Source organism: Mirounga leonina, unplaced genomic scaffold (genome assembly GCF_011800145.1).
Source record: "Mirounga leonina isolate KUSES-001 unplaced genomic scaffold, KU_Mleo_1.0 Mir_126, whole genome shotgun sequence".
Taxonomy (NCBI): Eukaryota; Metazoa; Chordata; class Mammalia; order Carnivora; family Phocidae; genus Mirounga; species Mirounga leonina.
In genome coordinates this window covers 26,732,065-26,756,558 of record NW_023270314.1, presented here as the reverse complement: position 1 = coordinate 26,756,558, position 24,494 = coordinate 26,732,065, and the positions used below count along the sequence as shown (strand labels likewise).

At 40.6% G+C, this 24,494-nt stretch overlaps 1 protein-coding gene and 1 pseudogene across 9 annotated transcripts in view; both read left to right on the top strand.

Moving 5' to 3' along the window:
* ATF1 (activating transcription factor 1) overlaps positions 1 to 24,494 on the top strand; it is an 82,910-nt gene that overhangs the window by 51,349 nt on the left and 7,067 nt on the right. For 6 of the 9 annotated variants that reach the window (XM_035002672.1, XM_035002666.1, XM_035002669.1 and 3 more), the window contains 5 exons: positions 171 to 290; positions 2,685 to 2,785; positions 17,935 to 18,065; positions 21,644 to 21,826; positions 21,912 to 22,071. In XM_035002672.1, the coding sequence (XP_034858563.1) occupies positions 171 to 290; positions 2,685 to 2,785; positions 17,935 to 18,065; positions 21,644 to 21,826; positions 21,912 to 22,071 (695 nt within the window). The remainder of the gene's footprint in view (positions 1 to 170; positions 291 to 2,684; positions 2,786 to 17,934; positions 18,066 to 21,643; positions 21,827 to 21,911; positions 22,072 to 24,494) is intronic. The other 3 variants (XM_035002675.1, XM_035002673.1, XM_035002674.1) reach the window with 2 other exon arrangements.
* LOC118008852 lies at positions 15,732 to 16,448 on the top strand (annotated as a pseudogene).

Sequence of the window (24,494 nt, the reverse complement as noted above, 5' to 3'; positions counted from 1 at the left end):
TGTCAACCCCCTAGTATAGCGTCTGCCCCCTAGAAGATACCTAATGTTTGATTAAATAGATGTGGTTAAATATCATAAGCTCTGAAATGTTTTCCAGTGTTAAGAACTCAGCTGTCTTATGTGCATAGGTATAATACATATTTGTTAATTGAATTTTTATTTGTTCTTAGATGGCATTAAGAGGATCTGCGCCAGTGACAATTGTACCTCTTCCTGGAGAGCAAGTACAGGTTCAGGGGGTCATCCAGACAGCTCAGTCTTCTGTAATTCACCCACCACACGTGCAAACGGTACAAAAATTCAAAGACTTAGTGGCTGAGAGAGGGGACTTTTACACCCTGAGTCTTTGGACACATTGAAGTTGCTATAGTACAGTATCATAAACCAAGATTTTAATAAAATTGTCTTAGAAATTAGACTGTAGGACAAATGAGGCAAATAGAAAAGTTTGAGAATTTCTAGTTTCATGTATAGACTACCCAGTGAAAAAGACAATTTGGGGGGAAGTTATTGCTGGGAAATGAGACTTCCTTAAGGGAAAGCACCTTTTTGTCCCAGTGGTATCTTTCAGGAAAAGGAGAATTCTGAAGCAAGGGCGATGGTATTGGTGTCAGCAAAGTAATAAAAGTGCCTACCTTATGCTTTGTCAAATAAGAGAGTTCTCTCATATAGAGGCAAGTTCTTATTTAGACCTGTCTACCTTCTTATTACCACCTGACAGCAGTAGAAAGGAAAGCGATCCTGGGTTCTTTTTCTTTCTACTCTTTCTCCCCATTTTATCTTCTGGCTCCCGTGAGTCTTAGAATGTCTTTGGTCATCCCTCATTTTTTCCTGCTCTTTATAAAGTATCTGGCAGTGTTGTGTGCTCTGCAGCTGTGTCTCTAATGTGGTTTTCCTGTATGAAAGGTGGCTACTGCATGGACTTTGGAGTTTTTATATGAAGATTTTACTCTTACTTGCCAGTGCTCTCATTAAAGAGAAATACTTGATCTTAGATACATAAGTAATCTCTTAGTTCCAGAAATTATTTTCTTGAGTTCAGTGGGAGACTTGGGAGTAAATTTAGGGACAGTGAAAATGGTTAAAAGTTTAGGTTAGATTGGTGTATCCATGATGCTTGAGGAAATATTATAATATCTGTTACTATTTCTTTTAATTATTACAGGTCGTGACCAGTTCATCCTTTTTTGCCAAAAGATACAGATTTAATATAAGATATAAATAAGTAGTTGTACACTAGAACTTGTTTTTGAAGGAGATTAAAACATTTCTCTGGAAACTTAAGATCTAAGTCTGATTTCTTTAGGGGAAAGCTTTCTATAGATAGTAATGTAGGGCAATGACTTGTTATGTCCTTTCTAGAAGCCTGTTTAGGTTATTTTATTTTTTAAAATAAAGATGAAGTCAGGTGTCACAGTGCAACTTTGGACAAATGGAAATTTTAATATATTTTAAAAATTGAAAAGAACTTGTTTTCTTAATAGTAAGGTACTATATAACTTAACACTTGTATGTGGTTATTGTGTTGACATAACTTCAAAGGGCTTATTATTAATAGTTACCATTTAATATGTGCTTGCTATATGCCATGCACTTAAGTGCTCTACATGTATTAACTCATTTAATTGTAAAGTGAGATAAAGCCTAATAATTAGTACAGATTTCTGAATTACATGTTTATACCCGCCCTTGCAAGTGACCTCCATTTTGATAAACCTAATGATCTGTTCTCAGTCCTTGTTTCACTTTACCTGTTAGCATCACTTGCCATAGTTGATCATTCTTTTTTAAAGATTTTATTTGTCAGAGAGAGAGCGCGCACATGCACACAGATGCAGGGGGAGTGGCAGGCAGAGGGAGAAGCAGGCTCCCCGCTGAGCAAAGAGCCTGATGTGGGACTCGATCCCAGGACTCTGGGATCATGACCTGAGCCAAAGGCAGACGCTTAACTGACTGAGCCACCCAGGTGTCCTGATCATTCTTTTTAAGACACTGGTTTTGCTAGCTCTCTAGGACACGTCATTTATCTGGTATTCTTCCTGTCTCAGTGGTGGCTTGTTCTCAGTCTTACTTGCTGGTTCCTCCCTTTCCTCCCAACCTGTTAATGTTAGAGTGTTCCTGGGTTTTGTCTTTGGTCCTCTTCTCTGTGTATTGAGCTCATCCAGTCTTATGGCTTTAAGGATTATCTAAATAGCTGTGACTCCCAAGTTTATATGTCTAGCCCAAGACCTCTTCCCTGACTCAAAGGCTTGTATATTTAGCAGTCTCTGCCATGTTATTATCTAATAATTTGATAATAGTTGGATTTCTAATAGCATTTCAAAATTAGCATGTCCAGAATCCAAATCAGATTATTGATTCAAAAAAAAACTGAGTAATGTGCATCAGTTTAGAAATAGGGTGGAAATCAGAGACTGGTCTTTATAACTCTAGTAAAATAGTATTGCTTTATTTTAGGGATAGACTTTCTTCTTAGTTCTGAGCATGCTGTATTGTATGTTCCTTTCAGTAGTTTGGGCCTCTGAAATAAATTTTGCTTTTTCTTTTGTTCCTTTCTTTTAGACCTCAGATTTAATGACAAATGAATTTGGGTGGCAGGAGACAGATCATATTTTCTGAAAGTAAAAATTAAATTGTTTTCCACCTGCATTGTTCATCACCGTAAAACCAGTTCTGTTTTCCAGGTATCCTCTTTATCAGAAAGTGAGGAGTCTCAGGACTCATCAGACAGTATAGGCTCCTCACAGAAAGCCCACGGGATCCTAGCACGGCGCCCATCTTACAGGTGAGTACTCATGTTTCAGATTCTGCGTGTGTTATGTTATACTGATGAGTTGGAATGGTGCTGTGTAAAGCAAACTATATAAAGAGGGAGCATGTGTCTGTATAGGACGGGAAATGTTGAGAGAAAGAGATTTGAGCCAGATTATGAAGGGCCTAAATTGCTGTCCTGAAGAGGAATTTAGTCTTATCTTCTGGCAAAGTACTAGATTTCCATATTTACTTTTAGATAGTTAACTTTAATAGCAACATGAAAGGAGGACTGTAGATTTAAGGAATTGAACTAGCTTGTGTTCCCTTTGCTAGCTTCTTTACTGAAACACATTTTTCTGCATTGTGTGTAACTCCTGCACATACTTTAAGCCTTATTTCCTCCTGGAAGTCTTCTGATTACTTTCTTTCCAACTCCCAAGGCCAAGTTAGGTCTTTCTTCTGTGGCATTCTTTTTACTGATCCCTGTTACAGTATTTATCGCATCCTGTTGGAATTCCAGTTAATAATACATGGGCCAGGGGCATCTGGCTGGCTCAGTCAGAAGACCATGCGACTCTTGATCTGGGGGGTCGTGAGTTCAAACCCCATGTTAGGTAAAGAGATTACTAAAAAGAAATAAACTAAAAAAAAATACACAGACCATGCTCTTAAATAATTTTTTGCATTGCAGAGTGACTGTGCAAGAGTAGATGCTCAATTATTATTTGTTGAACGAAACAGCTAGAAGGTAGGAGGAAAAGGAGACAGAAAAGGATGAAATGCTATCTTTGAAAGCATATAAACAAATGCAGTAAGATTTTAGATATTATAAGAGAACTCTGTATAGGGTATAGTCATTCCTGCCTGGTTGGAATAAATAGGAAAGACTTCATAAAAGATGTCATTTGGATCACCACCAATCTGAAAAATTTTGTGAGATAGGGTCAGGGAAGGGTTTGGTAGCAGGAAAAGAGCTTAGGTTGAGGGACAGTGTAATCAAAGTATGATATGAAAGAGGTTGGCCCGTTTTCAAAATTGGGAACTTAAGGAAGAGGAGGTTTAGGAAGAAAAGGTAAACAAGAGCCAAATTTCTTAAAACTTTATTACCATGTTAAGGAATTTGGACTCTATTGAATAAACAGTTAATGAACAAACAAATTTTGTCTGTGAATTCTGGTGGGGGTGGGGGGTGATTAAAAAGAAACCCTACTAAAATGAGCTCATAACCTGAAATTATAAAAAGCTGAAACAAACCCATTTTTAGCAAGCAGCAGGAGATACAATAAATATAATGAAACCACTAAAGAACTTCAGATAGTAAAATTACCAGGAACTTTAAGTCTAATTAAAATTGAAAGACATAAAGAAGGAATCAAAACCCTCGTACTAGGATAAGACACTGGGGGGATTTAAGAAACAACTGAGTAAAACTTCTGGAGATGAAAAATGTAATTGCTAAAAACTATTGAGGAATTTTAAGTGTTATACAGCAGACTAGGTATAATTGAGAGAATTAGGGACCTGGGAGCTACAGCTCCAAGTAAATGACCTAGAATGTCGAAGAACACTGCCAGCGTAATGACCGAAATTTATTATTTTTTTAATTTTTTTTTTTAAAGATTTTATTTATTTATTTGAGACAGAATGAGAGAGAGAGAGCACATGAGAGGGGGGAGGGTCAGAGGGAGAAGCAGGCTCCCTGCCGAGCAGGGAGCCCGATGCGGGACTCGATCCCGGGACTCCAGGATCATGACCTGAGCCGAAGGCAGTCGCTTAACCAACTGAGCCACCCAGGCGCCCATGACCGAAATTTCTAAGACATGAATCTGTCAGCTTCAGAAAGCAAGGTCCCAGGTAATATAAATGAAAATAAACCTAAATCTAGATGTAACTTATTAGGTAAAACTGGAGAACACCAAAGATAACAATAAGATCTTAAAAGCTTCTAAAGAAAAAAAGATTACCTAGAAAAGAATGACCATTAGACTTAACAGCAGGTTTTGAATGTTAGTATTAGAAGGCAATGGACTAGAAAAATCTTTTTTTTTTTTTTTTTTTTTTTAAAGATTTTCCATTTATTTGGGAGAGAGAGCACATGCGCGAGTGCATGCACAGGCAGGGCAGGGGGAGGGACAGAGGGAGAAGCAGACTTCCTGCTGAGCAGGCAGCCTGACATGGGGCTCGATTCCAGGACCCTGGGATCATGACCTGAGCCAAAGGCAAATACTTAACCGACTGAGCCACCCAGGTGCCCCTAGGAAATCTTTAAATGACAAGAGAAAGTGACTGTCAGTCTGGAACTTTATACCCAACTGAACAATCACTCAGAAATAATGGTGAAATAAAAGTCATTTCAAACTGATTTAAGAAATTACTAAAGGAGGGTATACCTCAGGAAGAAGAAAATTCCATCCAAATGGAAGGAATGTGAATATAAGAAAAAATGGTGAACTAACAGATGCACTAACTTTTGACTTTTTAGAAAGATAATAATGATCAGTTTAGGTAGTTTAAAAACAAAATGCAGGGGCCCCTGGGTGGCGCAGTCAGTTAAGCGTCCGACTCTTGGTTTTCGACTCAGGTCGTGATCTCAGGGTCATGAGGTTGAACCGCGTATCGGGCTCAGTGCTGAGTCTGCTTGGGAGTCTCTCTCCCTCTCCCTCTGCTCCTCCTCCTCCTCCTGTTCTCTCAAATAAATAAATCTTTTTAAAAAATTCAGAGACTTATACCAGACAGCAATATGTGCTTGCTTATATGGTATTGATTAGATTTAACCTTAGATTGTTGGATGAAATCTCCAAACAAGGGGGCTTTCCCAGCACAAAACAGCTCCTGGATAAAATACTTGTTAATGCATTGTGCATTTATAGGTAGTAATAGAAATATCACCTTCCTGTAGTAAACAGAAAAACCATATTCATAATGTTAAAATTTAGTCTAGTTGGCTTTATTAAGTAAGTAATTCATGAACTGGGCAGCATCCCATTTAGCAAGTAGAAGGGAGCTTTGAGGAGCTATACAAAATGGAAGGTTTCAGGGGCACCTGGATGGCTCAGTCTGTTAAGCATCCAATTCTTGATTTCAGCTCAGGTCTTAATCTCGGGACCATGAGTTCAAGCCCTGCATTGGCCCCACGCCTGGGCATGGAGCCTGCTTAAAAAAAGGGGGTGGGGAGCTAAATGGAAGGTTTCTATATGGGAAGGAGGGTAGGGCAGGAGTTAAAAGTAAAAGGATTGTTCCAGTCAAGGTCTCTTTCCCTTAGGGGGACAGCCAGGGGGTCTTATCAGGCAGATTTTCATCTTGGGGGGATGGGGAGGGGCCATGTGACAGATTACCTCACTGGTGCTCATCTGAAAATTTCTGACTAGTTATGACTACATTTCTGTGGGGAGAGGCTGAAACTGCAATTAGATTAAGTATTAAGCCCTAGTTTGGGGGCTTGGCCTAAGTGATGCCATTTTGGGCCTTTGGTTTTCTTTTCAACAGTTCCTTCCTTTTGATCAGACTCAGCTTAACTGAGATGTGATCGAATTTTAAGGCATTAGTGCTACTCTCAGCACTCAAAAGTTCTCGCGGTTTTTGTTTTCTCTTTGTGTGATATCCAGACTTTTTTTTCTTCTTCTTCTTAATCTTTGTGCTGTTGACAGGTCACAGCTTCAGGTTGACATTGTCTTTGTGTTTCATTCTTTTTTTTTAAATTTATTTGAGAGAGAAAGAGGGAGGAGCAGAGGGAGAAGCAGGCTTCCCGCAGAGCAGAGAGCCTAGCGCGGTACTCGATCCTAGGATCCTGAGATCGTGACCTGAGCCAAAGCAGACGGTTAACAGACTGAACCACCCAGGCGCCCCTTGTGTTTCAGTCTTAAGTGAGATCATTTGTGTGGTGGTTAGCGGCTATGAACATGTGTTGAAAGCTTCTGAGAGAATACAATGCACATAGGAGATGGTTACAGTTACTCTTAAGTAGAATAATTTGTCAATATTTGGAGTGCACTGTGGAGCCGTGGTCCCCAAGACCTAAACCAATCAGAATCAAGTAAGTCAAAGAAAGAACCTTGTGGAAGGAGTTACCTTTTTAAGCAGCCAAATGTCTTGTTCTGCAGTGTTTTGTAATTGACTTTCAACTTCTCCAAAAGTGTTAATCCAGGCCCAGCAGCAGGTGGTGTCGGCCACAGCACAGACCTCTCCTTGCTCAGCTAAAAGATGAATCAAGAGCTATTCTGTTTTCAAGGACAACTTTGGCTAGAGGGTTTGCTGTTGCTTTAGCAACAGATAATGCAATAAAAGTGTGAAGTCTTTTATTTATTTATTAGAGAGTGAGTGAGTGAGCACAAGCAGGGGCGGAGGCAGAGGGAGAAGCAGACTCCCCGCTGAGCAGGGAGCCTGATGCGGGACTCAGTCCCAGGACCCTAGGATCATGGTCTGAGCCAAAGGCAGACACTTAACTGACTGAGCCACCCAGGTGCCCCTGTGAAGGGTGGAAGCTAGATTCCTTGATGTAAGCTACTTCTTCAAGCTACTTGGTTTGATCTAGGGATCTCCAGCATCTGTATAGGGCCAGGTGTCAGGTAGAGCCTTCTTTAGCCGTGTAGTATAGTGTGTACCCAAGGCTACTTTCTAGTTTTGCAGCAGTGTCAGTAGTCAGGAGCACTTGGTGTAGGGTACTTTCCAACAGGGCTTGAGAGCTAGGTGTTTGTTTCTGTTTTGTTTTTTGTTTTGATTTATTTTTTATGGTAACCTTTCTGAAATACCGGTCACCGGACTCTAGACTCTGACCAACAGGATCCTTTGATAAGGTGAAGGAAAGTTCCTTTAACCTGTTGATGATAGGCTTTATTTATTTATTTATTTATTTATTTTTTTTAAAGATTTTATTTATTTGAAGAGAGAGACACAGCGAGAGAGGGAACACAAGCAGGGGGAGTGGGAGAGGGAGAAGCAGGCTTCCCGCCCAGCAGGGAGCCTGATGCGGGGCTCGATCCCAGGACCCTGGGATCATGACCTGAGCCGAAGGCAGACGCTTAACCACTGAGCCACCCAGGCGCCCCAATGATAGGCTTTAGTATAAGACATTAAAGACTTACAGTAACTGGTTACACTAGCACGAGACAACCAGGAATCAGCAGAAAGTTGTATGCCAATAGCCGCGGTCTACGGGTGACTGTCTCCCATGGAGTGAGTTTGAGCAGAGCCAGTGGCAACACCTTAGGCCAAGGGAGTCCGGCAGTTTCAGCAAGCTTAGAGATTTTGAGAATTTCATTAGTTCTTTCAGCCTTGCCCGATGATTGAGGGTGATAAGGGCAGTGATAATTATCAAGGCTTGAATGATTTGCCCAGTGACGTGGGCACCTCAACGGGAGGTATAGCCTAAGCGGGAAACATGTTTTCTAAAGGTTTTGTTTTCCCCTGCTGCAAGACCAATGCCCTCACACTGGCAAACTTCAGTCTATCTCCAGAAAACATACATACAATAGTAAGAATATATCGATAACCACCGTATTAGGTGGCAGGTGTTCAAAGTGGTTGGAAAGAGGAGTTGAGGCCTCTGGAAACTAAAAATTTTTCCAGGATTATGGAAAATTTCCAGGTTAGACATTGATGGTAAACTGTTTTTGCAGTCTTATAGAAGTCTCCACAGCATAATGTTTATTTGTAATTTGAGTCTTCTTAAACATACCATGGTGGGTGAAGAAATGTAAAAACCAAAAAATGAGATTTGCCAGAAAGTGGGGAAGAACCCAGCGGCCCATCTTGGCTTTCTCATAGCCCTAACTACTCTACTCCATCTTAATTTCTCTGATGTAGGAGTAGGCTATTGCCAGGTTAGAAGGACATCATGACAGCAGAAGTCTGGCGTTGAGGGGTCCATTTTTGCAGAAGCAGAATAAACTTTATCCACATGTGCCACAGTCTTACAATAAAAAGAGGCTTAAAGTAACTTATTTGACAGTGCTTCCCATGTAGTTTACATATCAAATAAACCTAATTAGTTTAACAAATTCTTTGGGATATTCCTGGTCAAAAAGACTTTATTTAGAACTTAATTTTGGGGGTAACTGGCTGGCTCAGTCTTGATCTCAGGGTCGTAAGTTCAAGCCCCATGTTGGGTGTAGAGATTACTTAAAAATAAAATCTTTCAAAAAAAAAATTGGGGGAGAAAACTTGGAGCCCCTGGGTGGCTCAGTCAGTTAAGCGTCTGCCTTGGGCTCAGGTCAGGATCTCAGAGTCCCAAGATCGAGCCCCACATTGGGCTCCCTGCTCAGCGGGGAGCCTTCTGCTCCTCTCCCTGCTCTCTCAAATAAATAAAATCTTATATATATATATAAAACATTTGAAAGGAAAAAAACCCTTATTTTTGAAAGATTTTTTTTATTTTTTAGTGAGAGAGAAAGCATGCACACAGGGGGAGGGGCAGAGGGAGAGAGAATCTCCAGCGGATTCCTGCCAAACAGAGCCCAAGACCTCAATCCCACCACCCGGAGACCATGACCTGAGCCAAAACCAAGAGTTGGACGTTCAACTGACTGAGCCCCCCCAGGCGCCCTTCAAAAATAGGTTTTAAAGCACTTGCCTAAACAGGATAACAGATCATTATGAAACTTTAAAAGGTAAAGAAATTTTCACAATTTTATCAAAATCAGACCAAAGTCCGAGAAAACCAAATTCTAATTTTGCACCAGGTTAGTTTTGATATTAAAACTCATTGTTGGACACCTGGGTGGCTCAGATGGTTGGGCGTCTGCCTTCGGCTCAGGTCATGATCCCAGGGTCCTGGGATCGAGTCCTGCATCGGGCTCCCTGCTAGGCGGGGAGCCTGCCTCTGCCTCTCTCTCTGACTCTCATGAATAAATAAATAAAAACATTAAAAAAAAAAAAACTCATTGTTTTGGGGCACCTGGGTGGCTCAGTCGTTAAGCGTCTGCCTTTGGCTCAGGTCATGATCTCAGAGTTCTGGGATCGAGCCCCGTGTCGGGCTCCCTGCTCGGCGGGAAGCCGGCTTCTCCTTCTCCCACTCCCCCTGCTTGTGGTCCCTCTCTCGCTGTGTCTCTCTCTGTCAAATAAATTAAAAAAAAAAATCTTAAAAAAAAATCAAACTCATTGCTTTAAAAAGATTTCATTTATTTGACAGAGAGAAAGAGCACAAGCAGGGGGAGCAGCAGGCAGGGAGAGAAGCAGGCTCCCCTCAGAGCTAGGAGCCCGATGTGGGGCTCAATCCCAGGACCCCAGCATCCTGAGCCAAAGGTAGGCGCTTTAACTGACTAGGCAGACTCATTTTTAAAAATAAATTTATTTTAATCTTAACCAGCTGGACCACACATTGAAATTCCTTTTCAAAGATTCCTCTGCCACAAACCATCTACAACTTTTTTTTTTCTACATTCTGGTTTTGTCCTGTTTTTCCTCTTTAGACAACACCAGCCTCATTTTAGGACCAAAAAAGAAAAAGTGTATTTCTCCTACCCTTTTTTTCATTGAAAGCACATCCTACTTTCCTGGCATATGGAGATATTTTCCTTATTAGTTTTAGTTATACATATTAATTAGAATTCTTAACCCTTAGAAGCCTTAATTTCTAGTGAAAACTAAGACGTAAGCAACTGTGAACTGTTGTTATACAAGCATTCTTTAAATTTGCAAATTTACTAATACATTTCAAAATTTCCAAAAGCATGTCTTTAAAAATTTGCCAGTGTAGCATTAACATATCTAAATATCTTTTAGTTTCTCTGTAATAAGCCAGAAGTAGATAAACCTTTGTTTAGTTATTAATGTTGCAGTATTTTGTCTTATTTGGAAATGATTTAGCTATTTAATGAGTTTAGTGTTTTAATTCATTTACTCTAACTCGGGAAAACTATTTAAATAGAGCTAATATCACTGAGAAGTTTATTTATGAACTTTTATCTTGTCTACATCTGTTTAATTTGTCCTTAATAATTATGTGTAGGTTACCTACAGAAACTTCATTAAATATTAGACAAAGCCAGCCATTATCCTAAGCTATTATTTTTTTTTGTTGACAGAATAAAAGATAACAGGAACCCACACAGAATAAGTTTCCTATTTATTTATTTATTTATTTATTTATTTATTTAAATTTTATTTATTTATTTGAGAGAGCGAGAACACATGAGAGGGGATAAGGTCAGAGGACGAAGCAGACTCCCTGCCGAGCAGGGAGCCCGATGCGGGACTCGATCCCGGGACTCCAGGATCATGACCTGAGCCGAAGGCAGTCGCTTAACCAACTGAGCCACCCAGGCGCCCAAGTTTCCTATTTAATGTGGATAATTTTAAAGACATGTCTGTCTGAATAGCCTTTCCCCCTTTTGTTTTTTCTTGATAAGAATTACCTCCATTAAGGGGCACCTGGGTGGCTCAGTCCATTAAGCATCTGCCTTTGGTTCAGGTCATGATCCCGGGGTCCTGGAATCAATCCCCGCATCAGGCTCCCTGTTCAGCGGGGAGCCTGCTTTTCCCTCTCCTCCCGACTCACGCTCGCTTCTTGCTCGTGCTCTCTGTCGCTATCTTTGTCTCTCTCTCTCTCTCAAATAAATAAAATCTTAAAAAAAAATTACCTCCGTTAAATTCGCATTTTAAAGAGATGGACTAGATATAAGTTCCTAGAGAAGACCAGTATAACATTGAACAGTTACATTTTATTTAAGTAATCTGTACACCCAACGTGGCGTTGACTCATAACCCCAACATCTAGAATCTCATGCTCTGCCAACTGAGCCAGCCAGGTGCTCTGAACATTTACATTTATGCAAGCTTCTCCTTAGACTTCTGTTCAACCCCCACCCCCTTCTGTTCTCCCACATCAGAATTTTTACATTTATAAGCCTTTTGAGATAAATAGGGGAGGTTTGGGAATTGGTGGGCCGTGAATTGTTCTTGGAACCACACCTCTGATCCTGTAAAGACTACATTCTTTTTTTTTTTTTTTGAAGATTTTATTTATTTATCTGACAGAGACACAGCGAGAGAGGGAACACAAATGGGGAGTGGGAGAAGCAGGCTTCCCGTGGAGCAGGGAGCCCAATGTGGGGCTTGATCCCAGGACCCTGGGATCATGACCTGAGCTGAAGGCAGATGCTTAACGACTGAGCCACCCAGGCATCCCTAAAGACTACATTCTTAAAACAAGGACAGCTCTTCTTAATTCCTCAAAAGAACTGGGTTAGTGACTGAAAAACACCAAAGGACTGACATGCCCATCCACTTAGGGAAATGTCTTCTTTCTCTCTGGGTACATTCAGCTTAGGGGATAAGGCCTTAAAAAAAAATCCTGTCATGGTCACCTGGGTGGCTCATCAGTTAAGCGTCTGCCTTTGGCTCAGGTCATGATCCCGGGGTCCTGGGATTGAGCCCCACATGGGGCTCCCTGCTCGGCGGGGAGCCTGTTCCTCCCTCTGCCTGCCGCTCCCCCTGCTTGTGCTCACTTGGTTCTCTCTCTCTGACAAAATCTTTAAAAAAAATTCCTATCAGCCTTTCAATATCAGCTTCCAGTTTGGCCACATTTCCTATTGAGTTATTAAATCCTTTCAAATATCTTGTCAGGTGTCAGCTGGGAAAAGAGTAAATATTTCTGTCAACCTAATGGACCCAAAATGCCTCCTCAATGAGGGGAGTGAGAGTTACTATCTTCAGATCTAGAGTTACTCCCAAAGACAGCCAAAGAACAGACAGCCTCATGTCCCAGACAGGCAGAAAGCTAAGCCATGTTCTTAGGAGGTAACAAGACAAACAAAAAAGGAAATAGCTATTCCCAGGAGAGAAAGAATCATTATCCACTGAGTCTGGATTTGGAAACAAAGGGACAAGATGAAGTTTTATTTCCCCTCTTTCAGTTGGGCTTAGGAGATAATCTCTTTACAAAAACTCTTGTGGGCCCTCCTGAGTTTTAAGAAATTTTTTTTTTTAACTATGGCCCTTAGTTCATCCTTAGAGCAAGGAGTAAGAGATACCTGAAGAGGATCACCGGTAGCCTCAAGTGGTCTTAGTTCAAAAGGTCACAGTGTTTTGAGGAGAATGGAAAGGCAATTCAGTCGGAAGCTCGCTCAGAGGAGTAATTAGGGACGGGGGCAGCAGTAGGATTTACATCAGTCTTATAGCCTTATTTTAGATGACTTTTCTCTTTCATTAGCTTTTTGCCATGAATCTTTTAATGAGACTGTTTTGGAATTTTGAAATCTTTTGGAGGCTGCTTCTTGCCAATTAAAACAGGTAACCCTTGCTTTCAAGTGCAAAGGTTCTTAAATGAATGATCTTGTCTAATTCAGTGTTCCTCATAACAGCCATTGTAATTCCATGTTGTTTCAGTAAAAAAAAAAAAAAAGTTTAATCTTGCTCTAGGTATCTGTAACTGCGGGACGATAGTGCTTAGACATAAAATAAGCAGGTGTGCCGGAAGGTGGCACACTCAACTCTGTAGATATAAGGGATCCCATCTCTTTTAACTAGGCCTTTGGGTTTCTCAGAGCCAAACTAATACCTAAGAGGGACTTGCCGTGGGGTTGAGATTCATGGGTTGTTTTACAGTGTACCTCACCTCACTGCAAGTTTTCGTGAGGTCGGTGGGTGAACTCGCGTTCCTTGACCAGCTTATTCGAACCTTGGGAGTCTTTGAGTTTAGGTGGCAAGTGCTCTAACAGCTCTTGAATGCTTTGACCTGTGCCCACCAATATTTGTGGCTTTTCAGTTTCTGAAATCCCCACTAGCGATAACCTTTATTTACACAAAACAAGACAGCAAATGTGCACCTCAATACAACAGCAGTAACCAAAACATGTTGCTGTGGAGTGGCCAAGGCCGAGAGAATTCTTTGTGTACCACCAGCAATTCCCAGTGTGAACTAAGCCAGCCTACAAACTGGAACTAGGAAAGGATTCCAAGGTGAAAGTGTGGGCTGAACCAAGGGTTAAGGACTGGTACTCCCATAGAACCTCCTCAGTCTAGCCTGACCCACTAACCCTTTACTGGAAAGTCAGATTGGCAGCTGGATGCAAAAAGAGCAGAGCTAAAACGGAGAGGGACTTACCAAGGGCCCTCAGATACGGCGAGAAAGACTCTGAAGGGTTTGTGGGGCTCCATGCCTGTGTTTTTTGTTGTCCCCAGATGCTGCCAGAAATTCGCGTTTGATCCCGAGACCACCAAATCTGTTAAACAGAATTCAGCCATGTAAATTTGAAGATCTAATTGGCTTTATTAAATAATTCATGAATTAGGCAGCATCCCATCTGGCAAGCGGAGGGGAACTCCGAGAACCTGTACAAACCACCCCCCCCGCTTGTGCACGCGCACGCTCTCTCTCTGGCAAATAAAAAAATCTTTAAAAAAAAACCAACAGCAGTTCTAAGTAGACAAGGTATCTATATTATAACTCCTTAGAGCAATTACTAAATTGTTAAGAGATTTAGTCGAATATATGATAAATTAAAATGGAGTTCTGAAAAATCTTCAGATAACCCAAAAGAATACAGAAGACTTTTTATTTTTACTTACCTTTTAAGTAAGCTCTTTGCCCAACATGGGACTTGAACTCACAACTCTGAAAATCAAGAGTTGCATAATCTACTGACTGAGCCAGCCAGGCACCCCCAGAAGACTTTTTAAAAAATAGAAAGCAAATAATTGGTAGATCAAGTGATAGCAGTGTTTATATTAAGAAGACATGGATTTAACTCACTAATTAAAAGAGATTATAAAACCAAAGACCAATATTCCTCATGAATATAAACACAGAGATCCCTAGCAAAATACGAGCTTAGCAAACAAATCCAACAACATATAAAAGGTATTATACATGATTATCAAGTAGGATTTTATCCCAGGAATGCAAGATTGGCTTAATATCTGAAAATCAGGGTGCCTGGGTGGCTCAGTCGGTTAAGCGTCTGCCTCCAGCTCAGGTCATGATCCCAAGCTCCTGGGGGATCAAGTCCCGCATCGGGCTCCCTGCTCAGCGGGGAGTCTGCTTCTCCCTCTGCCTGCCGCTCCCTCTGCGTCAAATAAATAAAATCTTTTCAAAAAAAAAATCTGAAAATCAATTAATGTAATACATCATATTTATAGAATAAGAACAGAAAATACATGGTCATCTCAGCAGACACCGAAAAAGCATTTGACAAATCAAGTACCCTTTAATGATAAAAATGCTCATCAAACAAATAGAAGGGAGCTCTTCAGCCTAATAAAGCACCTGTACAAAAGCTCATAAGCAGCAGCATATGTAATGGTGGAAAACTGAATATTTTCTCGCTAAGGTCACGAACGCAACAAGGCTGTGGATGTCTGCTCTCATGACTTCTATTTAACATTGTATTCAGGCAGGCAAGACAATGAAATAAAAGGCATCCAGATTGGAAAGGATGGGATGAAATAAAATAATTTGCAGATGACATGATTTCATATATAGAAAATCTTTAAAAGAATCCACTAAAGCAGAGGTAGTTAATGAGTTCAGCAAGGTTGCAGGATATTTTACTATCTATTGATTCTTGGAATATGGTACATAAGGGTTTTAATTTCTGTACTTTTCTTTATGCTCAAAATGTTTCATAACTTGAAAGTGAAAAAGAACTGGCACAGCATTCCACAGTCTCATGGTAGGCTGGCTGAAGAACAGCATTCGGGGACCTGTTAAAGGGGTCTGGAGCCCTGTCCTGACCCACTCACTCAGCCATTAGGGATACCAGATGGCATTCAGTAAACCTCTCTAGACGATTCTGATACATAAGCAGGTTTAGGAACCAGTGATGCCTACCTAACACAGAGTCCTGTAGGGCTGCCACCTCTCTTACTCTCTATGTGGGACATCTGTTGATACAGTCTACAATTATATTAGCTCTTGGTGGGAAGATTGTCCAGAGTAAGGAGGCCATGCTGGAGAACAACTTTCAGCACATTATAGAAGAAGAGCTGAAGGAACTAAAATTACTTGGCCTCAAATAACTGTAGCAGTTGTCAAATAAGTACTGCAAAGTTAGGGCATGGATATAGAGTTAGGGTTAAGCTTAAATTTCTTTAGCTTCGAGTTCTTTCCTTTCAGTCCTGCGGCCGCAGCCATGAGTATGCTCAGGCTTCAGAAGAGGCTTGCCTCCAGTGTCCTCCGCTGTGGCAAAAAGAAGGTCTGGTTGGACCCCAACGAGACCAATGAAATTGCCAATGCCAACTCCCGTCAGCAGATCCGAAAACTGATCAAAGATGGGCTGATCATCCGGAAGCCTGTGACTGTCCATTCCCAGGCTCGGTGCCCTAAAAACACTTTGGCCTGCCGGAAGGGCAGACATATGGGCGTTGGTAAGAGAAAAGGTACTGCTAATGCTCGAATGCCTGGATGAGGAGGATGAGAATTCTGCAGTGGCTGCTCAGAAGATACCGTGTATCTAAGAGGATCGACCGCCACATGTATCAGCCTGTACCTGAAAGTGAAGGGTAACGTGTTCAAGAACAAGTGGATTCTCATGGAACACATCCCCAAGCCGAAGGCCGACAAGGCTCACAAGAAGCTTCTGGCTGACCAGGCTGAGGCCTGCAGATCTAAGACCAAGGGGGCTCGCAAACGCCGTGAAGGGCGGCTCCAGGCCAAGGAGGAGGAAATCATCAAGACTCTGTCCAAGGAGGACAAGACAAATAAAACGCCCTCTTTTGTGTGTACATGGTGGCCTTGGCAGTAACACAGATCAGTTACTCAATAAAACCAACCTTTATCTGCTAAAAAAAAAAAAATTCTTTAGCTTCACTGGGTGGAACCAGCTTTGGGTCTAAATAAGAAAGTGCTTAGTGGGGCACCTGGGTGGCTCAGATGGTTAAGCGTCTGCCTTCGGCTTGGGTCATGATCCCAGGGTTCTGGGATCGAGTCCCGCATGGGGTTCCCTGCTAGGCGGGAAGCCTGCTTCTCCCTCTGCCTCTCTCTCTCTCTCACTCTCATGAATAAATAAATAAAACATTTAAAAAAAAAAGTGCTTAGTAATTGAATGGTTTACCGTTTGGAAGTTGTGGGTGCCTTATTCCTGGAAGTAGAGGCTGTTAGGAATGTTAGGGAATTCCTGCATAGGCTGGAAGGTTGGTGTAGATAAATGAAAGATCATTTTCAGTGCTAAGGGTTTTTTTTTCCCCTTTTTGACTATTTTTTGTTGCTTCCACACAAGTATTTCAGTTTTCTGATTTTTCTACAATGAACACAGAATTCTTGAGGAAAGATTCTTTTTTTTTTTTTTTTCTCCTTAGAAACAAATAATGCTTATTTGTCCCTCCACCCAAGTTGTATTTTGGAAGATCTTTCAGATTCAGAAAGGAATCTTTTTCTATCCTCATATTCCGGTCATAAGTCCCATTTTACCAAGTCTGAGGGATACCTGTGAATTAATTATATTTACTTCCTGTTAAATAATTTTATTGGGGCGCTTGGCTGGCTTAACCCGTGGAGCATGTGACTCTTGATCTCGGGGTTGTGAGTTCGAGCCCCATGTTGGGTGTAGAGATAAAAAAGATCATTCATAAATAAAAAAATTTCACTTATCACTAATACTGTGTGCTTTTTTATAGTCCTATTTCTAATTTTCTTGTTTCTTAGAACTGTGGGCTTCTCACTCTAGAGTTGAAGGTTGAAAAAAATTTTTTTAATTTGGTCTTTTTAAATGAAGGTCACTTTTTTTTAAAGATTTTTATTTATTTGATAGAGACACAGTGAGAGAGGGAACACAAGCAGGGGGAGTGGGAGAGGGAGAGGGAGAAGCAGGCCTCCTGCGGAGCAGGGAGCCCGATACAGGGCTCGATCCCAGGACCCTGGGACCGTGACCCGAGCCGAAGGCAGATGGTTAACGACTGAGCCACTCAGGCACCCCGAAGGTCACTATTTATAAAATGAATACTATTCTTGTTAATTAATGAAATACCTTATAATGGAGTCCTCTCTCTTGTAGGGGAGACGTTTCTTACCTGTGTAAGAGCCTTGTACATTGAAAAGTATTTATTCGGTGTCTCTTTTCAGGTAGTGTAACTAGCCTGCCGTACACATCATTACAGTAGTCTGTGCTAAACTAGAAGGGCTCCTTGACACAACAGTTTAGATGTCTAGTAGATATTACACTTCTAACCTGAGACTGAAAAAGGTTTAGCAGTTTGTTTTTGTAAAGCTGTCCTCATTACTGATTAATAGAGTTTTATCTTCCACAGAAAAATTCTGAAAGATCTATCTTCTGAAGATACACGGGGCAGAAAAGGAGACGGAGAAAACCCTGGAGTTTCTGCTGTCACTTCTATGTCTGTTCCAACTCCCATCTATCAAACTAGCAGTGGACAGTACAGTACGTATAGGAATAAATTTTTATATGACGGACACACAAAAACTAACTTTCATAAAGAAGTGGTGTATAGAAAAACTGTCATGCTTTAATAGCGAGGATAACTGAAGAATAGCATTTTGAGCCAAAAATAATGCAAAGTACTTTTTCAGCATGATCACGTTTACTTGTTACAACAACTTAGTGAGATAGGCAATTGTCAATTTATAAGGAAACCCATAAAGCCTTAGAGAGATTAGATAATGTCCCTAAAGTCACACAGCTTGTAAGTGATAACGCTTACTTTGGATTTTTGACAATGCATGGAGTTGTCTAATCACTACCACAATCAAGATATAATTTTATCACCCTACGGGATTCTTTGTGCTATCCATTTGTAGATGATTTCTCCTTCCATTCCTAACTCCTGTTCTTCAAGTCTAATTGACTCTTGCCTCAAAATCCGTGTCCCATATGACCACCTCTCACTATCTCCAGTCACCACCACCACCTTGGTTTATACTCTCATCTCAGTACTGTGGTGGTCATTTTGCTTCCGTTCTTGCTCTCATTGTTTTTCCATACTGCAGCCAAAGCGATCTATTTAAAATGTCAATTAGAGGGGCGCCTGGGTAACTCAGTCATTAAGCATCTGCCTTTGGCTCAGGTCATGATCCCAGGGTCCTGGGATAGAGCCCCCGCATCGGGCTCCCTGCTCCGCGGGAAGCCTGCTTCTCCCTCTCCCACTCCCCCTGCTTGTGTTCCCTTTCTTGCTGTCTCTCTCTCTGTCAAATAAATAAAACACCAATTAGATCACACCACTTTTGCTTCAGATCCTCTAGTGATGCTCCATCACACCTAGAATAAGTTCTGTAAGGGTAAGTTACATCCAGGATCTGGCCTTGCTTACCCAACTCCGATCTCATCTGCCACTGGATCGCATTCTGGCAACACAGAATTTCTTGCCGTTTCTCCACATGAAGCTTGCTTGTTCTGCCTCAGGGTATCATCCCTGCTGCCTGGCACATTGTCCTCCCAGAGCCTCACATGACTTACACCCTCACTCCTGCTCCACTTAAGTGTCACTTCCTCAGAGACCACTCTTTTTAAAATACGCTCTTTGGTTAACTTTCTTATATTTTTATAGCATTTATATGTAATTATAAAAAAGTATATATTAATTTTTTAATTATAGATTATATAGAATTATAGATCAGCTTATTTATGGTCTGTTCTCAAGGATAAGTTCCTTGAGGGAAGGAACTTTGTCTCATTCACAGCTGTGAACACCAGGCATAGAGGGCCTGGTGCATAGGAGGCTTTCAGTGAAGTTTGTTATGAATAAATTAAAGAGTATATAAAAAACACCTCAATGCGGACACATAAGAAACTGAGAACAGTGGTTGCAAGGAAGGAAACATGGGAGCAAGATCAGAGGCAGTTGAGAAGTTCACTTTCATTTTAAACAAAACAATTTTTTTTTTTTTTCCATATACATGCATTACTGTCTTCAAAAAAATTTTTTCTTAAAGTAGCATATTAGCAAGTTAAAATTATGATATACTAATACGGTTTATTCTAAAACAAAATTAGAAATTATAAAAATTGCAAAGAAACTTAGGCTAATATATGTTATAATTGAAATAAGTACAGTACAAACTAGTATTTAAGACAGCATGATCCAGTAGAACTTCCTTGATGATGAAAATGTTCTATATTTACATTGTCCAGTACAGTAGCCACTAAGCCATGTGTGACTACTGAGCACTTGAAATGTGGCTGGTGAGACTGAGGAACTGAATTTTTTATCTTGTTTTAAGTAGCCACTTACGGCTAATGGCTACTGTATCAGTGCAGATGTAGAGTAAACTCAACCAGGTAAATACACATGTTAAACAAAAACAGGAAGGTGCGCCTGGGTGGCTCAGTCAGTTAAGCATCTGCCTTCAGCGCAGGTCATGATCTTGGGGTCCTGGGATCGGGCCACGTTTGGCTCTGTGCTCATAGGGAGTCTGCTTCTCTCTCTCCCTTTGCCCCTCCCCCTGCTCATGCTGTCTCTCAAATAAATAAAATCTTTTAAAAAAATAGGAAGATATGTGACAAGAATGTTATAATTCTGTATTGTCACATATACTTAACATAGACTTAGATCTCTACATATGTGTGTATGGATACACATATTTTGATACGTATTAATATAGAAGTCTATGTGAACATAGGAAGAGATTAGGAAGGATGGAACCAAAAATAATGGTTACCTCAGGATGAGGGTGTGGGATAGCCAGTGGAATAAATAGGGATAGAGAATGGGAGTTTTACTTTTTATTTATATATGTATATAATGTGTGTTATAGGAGATTGCAAATAATTGCTAATATAAATTTAAAACAAATACCTGCATCTAAACACTGTCGTCACTTCTAAAGTCATAGAAGTTAAAGTATATGGGAATATTTGTTGTGTGGCGGTGGAGGAGGGATAGTTAGAAACTCCTGAAAGAAATTTTCAACTAAAACACACACATCCAGACAAGTGTGCTTTGGCTTTCTGATAGCCAAAGTGTAGAAGAAGAAAAATTTGCTTAATGACAATCTGATAAGGGGTACAGAGATGAAGCATTAAATTCTAAAGGGGATTGGGGCGCCTGGGTGGCTCAGTTGGTTAAGCGACTGCCTTCAGCTCAGGTCATGATCCCAGGGTCCTGGGATCGAGTCCCGCGTCGGGCTCCCTGCTCTGCGGGGAGGTGCTTCTCCCTCTCCCACTCCCCCTGCTTGTGTTCCCTCTCTCGCTGTGTCTCTCTCTGTCAAATAAATAAATAAAATCTTAAAAAAAAAAAAAAATTCTAAAGGGGATTTATTATGTGGAATTACATAATGCTAAAACGTTTTCTATCTGGTCACACCTTTTGGGTGTTTAAGGTTTGAGAGGAAAGCATTAACATAAGTAAAATTTATTGAAAAATGCTTGGGGGACACATAGTAATGTGATCTACATATGGGCTTTCTCATGACCACCTTACTGGTGATTTGCACTAGGAAGTGACTTGAATAAATTATTACATTTTTAAAATATCACATAACATTTAATACGTTTTAACAGAGCTCAGAAGCAATATGAAGATTTGTTTTCATTGTGTAACCTTTAATCCTATTTAAAATTTTTCCATAGGCACACTTAATCTATTCAAAAATATTTTTGAGCTTATTTGAATAAAAATTGCAAACTATGTTAATGTTTCCTTCTACTTACTTTTCCTTTATAAGTTAGCCATCGGTACCATCTCCTAACGCCCCAGAACGGCCGTGACAGCATTAGCAATCAGCATGCAGTGCTTCATGGAGACTAAAGTGTGTTTTGACTAATCAGTTATATTGTAAAGGTTGAGACTAAATTTAAGATTAGTGCATCTGAACTATAAAATTTTATAGAGAAATGCCATTTTATTTCTGTTACATATAGTTCACTCAGAGTAGTTGACAGCAAGTCGAACTGCATTCAAACCTGTTTTAGTAAATAGTGTTTGGGGTTTTTGTTTTCACCAATCCTTTGCAATTAGTGTATTGTCTAGCCTTACAATAGCTATGTTCTCTCTTTGGTTAAAGTTGCCATTGCCCCAAATGGAGCCTTACAACTGGCCAGTCCAGGCACAGATGGAGTACAGGGACTTCAGACATTAACCATGACAAATTCAGGCAGTACTCAGCAAGGTACAACAATTCTCCAGTATGCCCAGACCTCTGATGGACAGCAAATACTTGTGCCCAGCAACCAGGTGGTTGTACAAAGTAAGTACGCCTAAGTGTCTCTGGAGAACATCCCAGCGTCCTTTCAAAGACACTTAGGCATTAACTCATTCTTTTGACCACGCAGCTGCATCAGGAGATATGCAGACATACCAGATCCGTACCACTCCGTCAGCTCCTTCGCTGCCCCAGACTGTGGTGATGGCGGCCCCTGTGACTCTCACATCTCAGACAGCGAAGACAGATGACCCCCAGCTGAAAAGAGAAATAAGGCTGATGAAAAACAGGTTGGTAGTAAAACTGTACTGCCAGAATGGGTAATGTTTTTGTAAATCTCAGAACATAACCAGGGGGAACTAGAAGTGTATATTAAAAACGAGAGAGGTTTGGGGCACCTGGCTGGCTCAGTCAGTGGATCACGCGCCTCTTCATCTTGGGTTGTGAGTCTGAGCCCCACACTGGGCTTAGAGCTTACTTTAAAAAAAAAGGAGAGGTGTTTATAGCGTTTTTTGTTTTTACTGTTAGATTATGTCTAATTCATTTCCGGTGGATTGGTGCGGCCCATTGCTCAGTCTCCTTATTTAATATATAGTGTCTTTTGAATAGTACTGCTAAGCAAAGCTTTTCAGACAATGTATTTTATTCTTGTTGGGCTGACAAAACTTAAATGAAAATAATAATTTGCTGCTTGCCATTGACAGCAAGAAGAGGAAAGAATTCCTACAAAAACTGACACAGAAATGCTCCTAAAAAATGAATTTCACCCATGAATCTTAGCAGCGATTTAACCTCCAGAAATATTTACTTTCATTTTAAATGTATTTTATTTTTAAGGTTTTTTAATTTATTTATTTGAGAGAAACAGCGACAGAGAGGTAGTGAGAGAGCACGAGCAGGGAGGAGAGGCGGGGAGCAGGGTCCCCGCTGAGCAGGGAGCCTGGCACAGGGCTCAATCCCAGGACCCTGGGATCATGACCTGAGCTGAAGGCAGACGCTTAACCGACTGAGCCACGCAGGCGCCCCTCATTTTAAAAGTATTTTAAACATAGCTATATGAGCTGTATACATCAGCCATGAAAAACCACCAGTTCTTTGAGAAAAAGAATATAATGGGTAGCCTTCTGCAGTGAGTTCAAGGGAAAAAAAAAAAGAGAAAGGACACCAATAAACTATATTAGGAACCAAAAAGGGTAAATACCCAGGAATAGAACATTTTTTTAAAATTACAATAGGATTCTATTTTCAGTGCCTCACCAATAAGTTAGAAAGCTAGAATAAAATGTTTTTCTAAAGCAATAAAAATTATCCTGAAAGGACCAGAGAGATGCATTTAATTACTTCAAGATACAATGTTTCTTTACTAAAAACTAAGAGCAGGCATCATTGTAAATGAACTTGGTAACATGGCAGGGATTGTCTGTTTTGGAGGTTCCAACAAATGCACTAAGACAAGGAACTGAAGTTCTGTAAATACTAGAAAAAAGTTGTATTTTTTGGCTGATGGTATGATTGTGTACCTAGGAAATCTGAAAGACTTGTTAAAAATTACTAGAATGAGACTTCTCTTTCTGACAATATGACCTAGGCTATGTAGTATTTTTAAAAGCTTGATGAAATATAAAAATCACCCTTTTAAATGATTGGATGAGCCTGCAGGAAAGTAAGATACCTGTTGAGGTTAGGAATGAACCAGAAGCACAAAACCATGAGGCTGATAAGCACTGAAGCAGCCCCTGTAAATTCTGTAGATAAATTCAGATCTTTGTGATTGGTACAGCTTTGGTACTCAGAGGGGACTAGGAACAAAAGCCTGGGGTCTGTGCAGGCTGGGACACTGGATCAGAGATTCTTTTTCATGAAGTCAGTACCCAAGATGTGCTCTACCAAAAACGGAGGGTTTCTAAAATTGACCCTGACCCCCCACAGTTGAAAATTCATGTTTAACTTTTGACTCCCCCAAAACTTAGTTTGTTGACCAGAATCCTTACTGAAACACATATTTTGTATGTTATATGTATTATATGCTGAAAAAGTAAGCTGGAGAAAAAAGGTTATTAAGAAAATCGTAAGGAAGAGAAAATACATTTATAATACTATATTTATTGAAAAAATCTGCATATAAGTAGACTCACACAGTTGAAACCTGTGTTGTTCAAGAGTCAGCTGTAATTTAAAAATGGGTCTGGGTCCATAGTGTCCCCAACTTTTTGGAAAAAAGCAATCTCAACACAGGCTTAAACAAATTCCCATACATTGAATTCTAACAAATACAAGTTGAAAAATGACAGAGGAATTAGTCCTCAAGGAATTAGGACTCCATCATGATATGTGCCAAGCCTTTATGTAATTTTCACAAAAATCTTTGAGGTGTATATATTATTTCCAGTTTTTTCGAGATGAGGAAACTGAGGCTTAGGTTAATTTATTTGCCCAAGGTTAAACTACCTAGTAAGTAGTAGAGGTAGGATTTAAACACATGGGTCCAAGTTTCAGAGTCCAGAGACTTAGATAATACCACACACTACCTTTCAGGAGCTAGAGTCAGCAGGAAGAGCAGAGAAAAGAATGAGTTATGGCCGGGCGCCTGGGTGGCTCAGTTGGTTAAGCGACTGCCTTCGGCTCAGGTCATGATCCTGGAGTCCTGGGATCGAGTCCCGCATCGGGCTCCCTGCTCAGCAGGGAGTCTGCTTCTCCCTCGGACCCTCCTCCC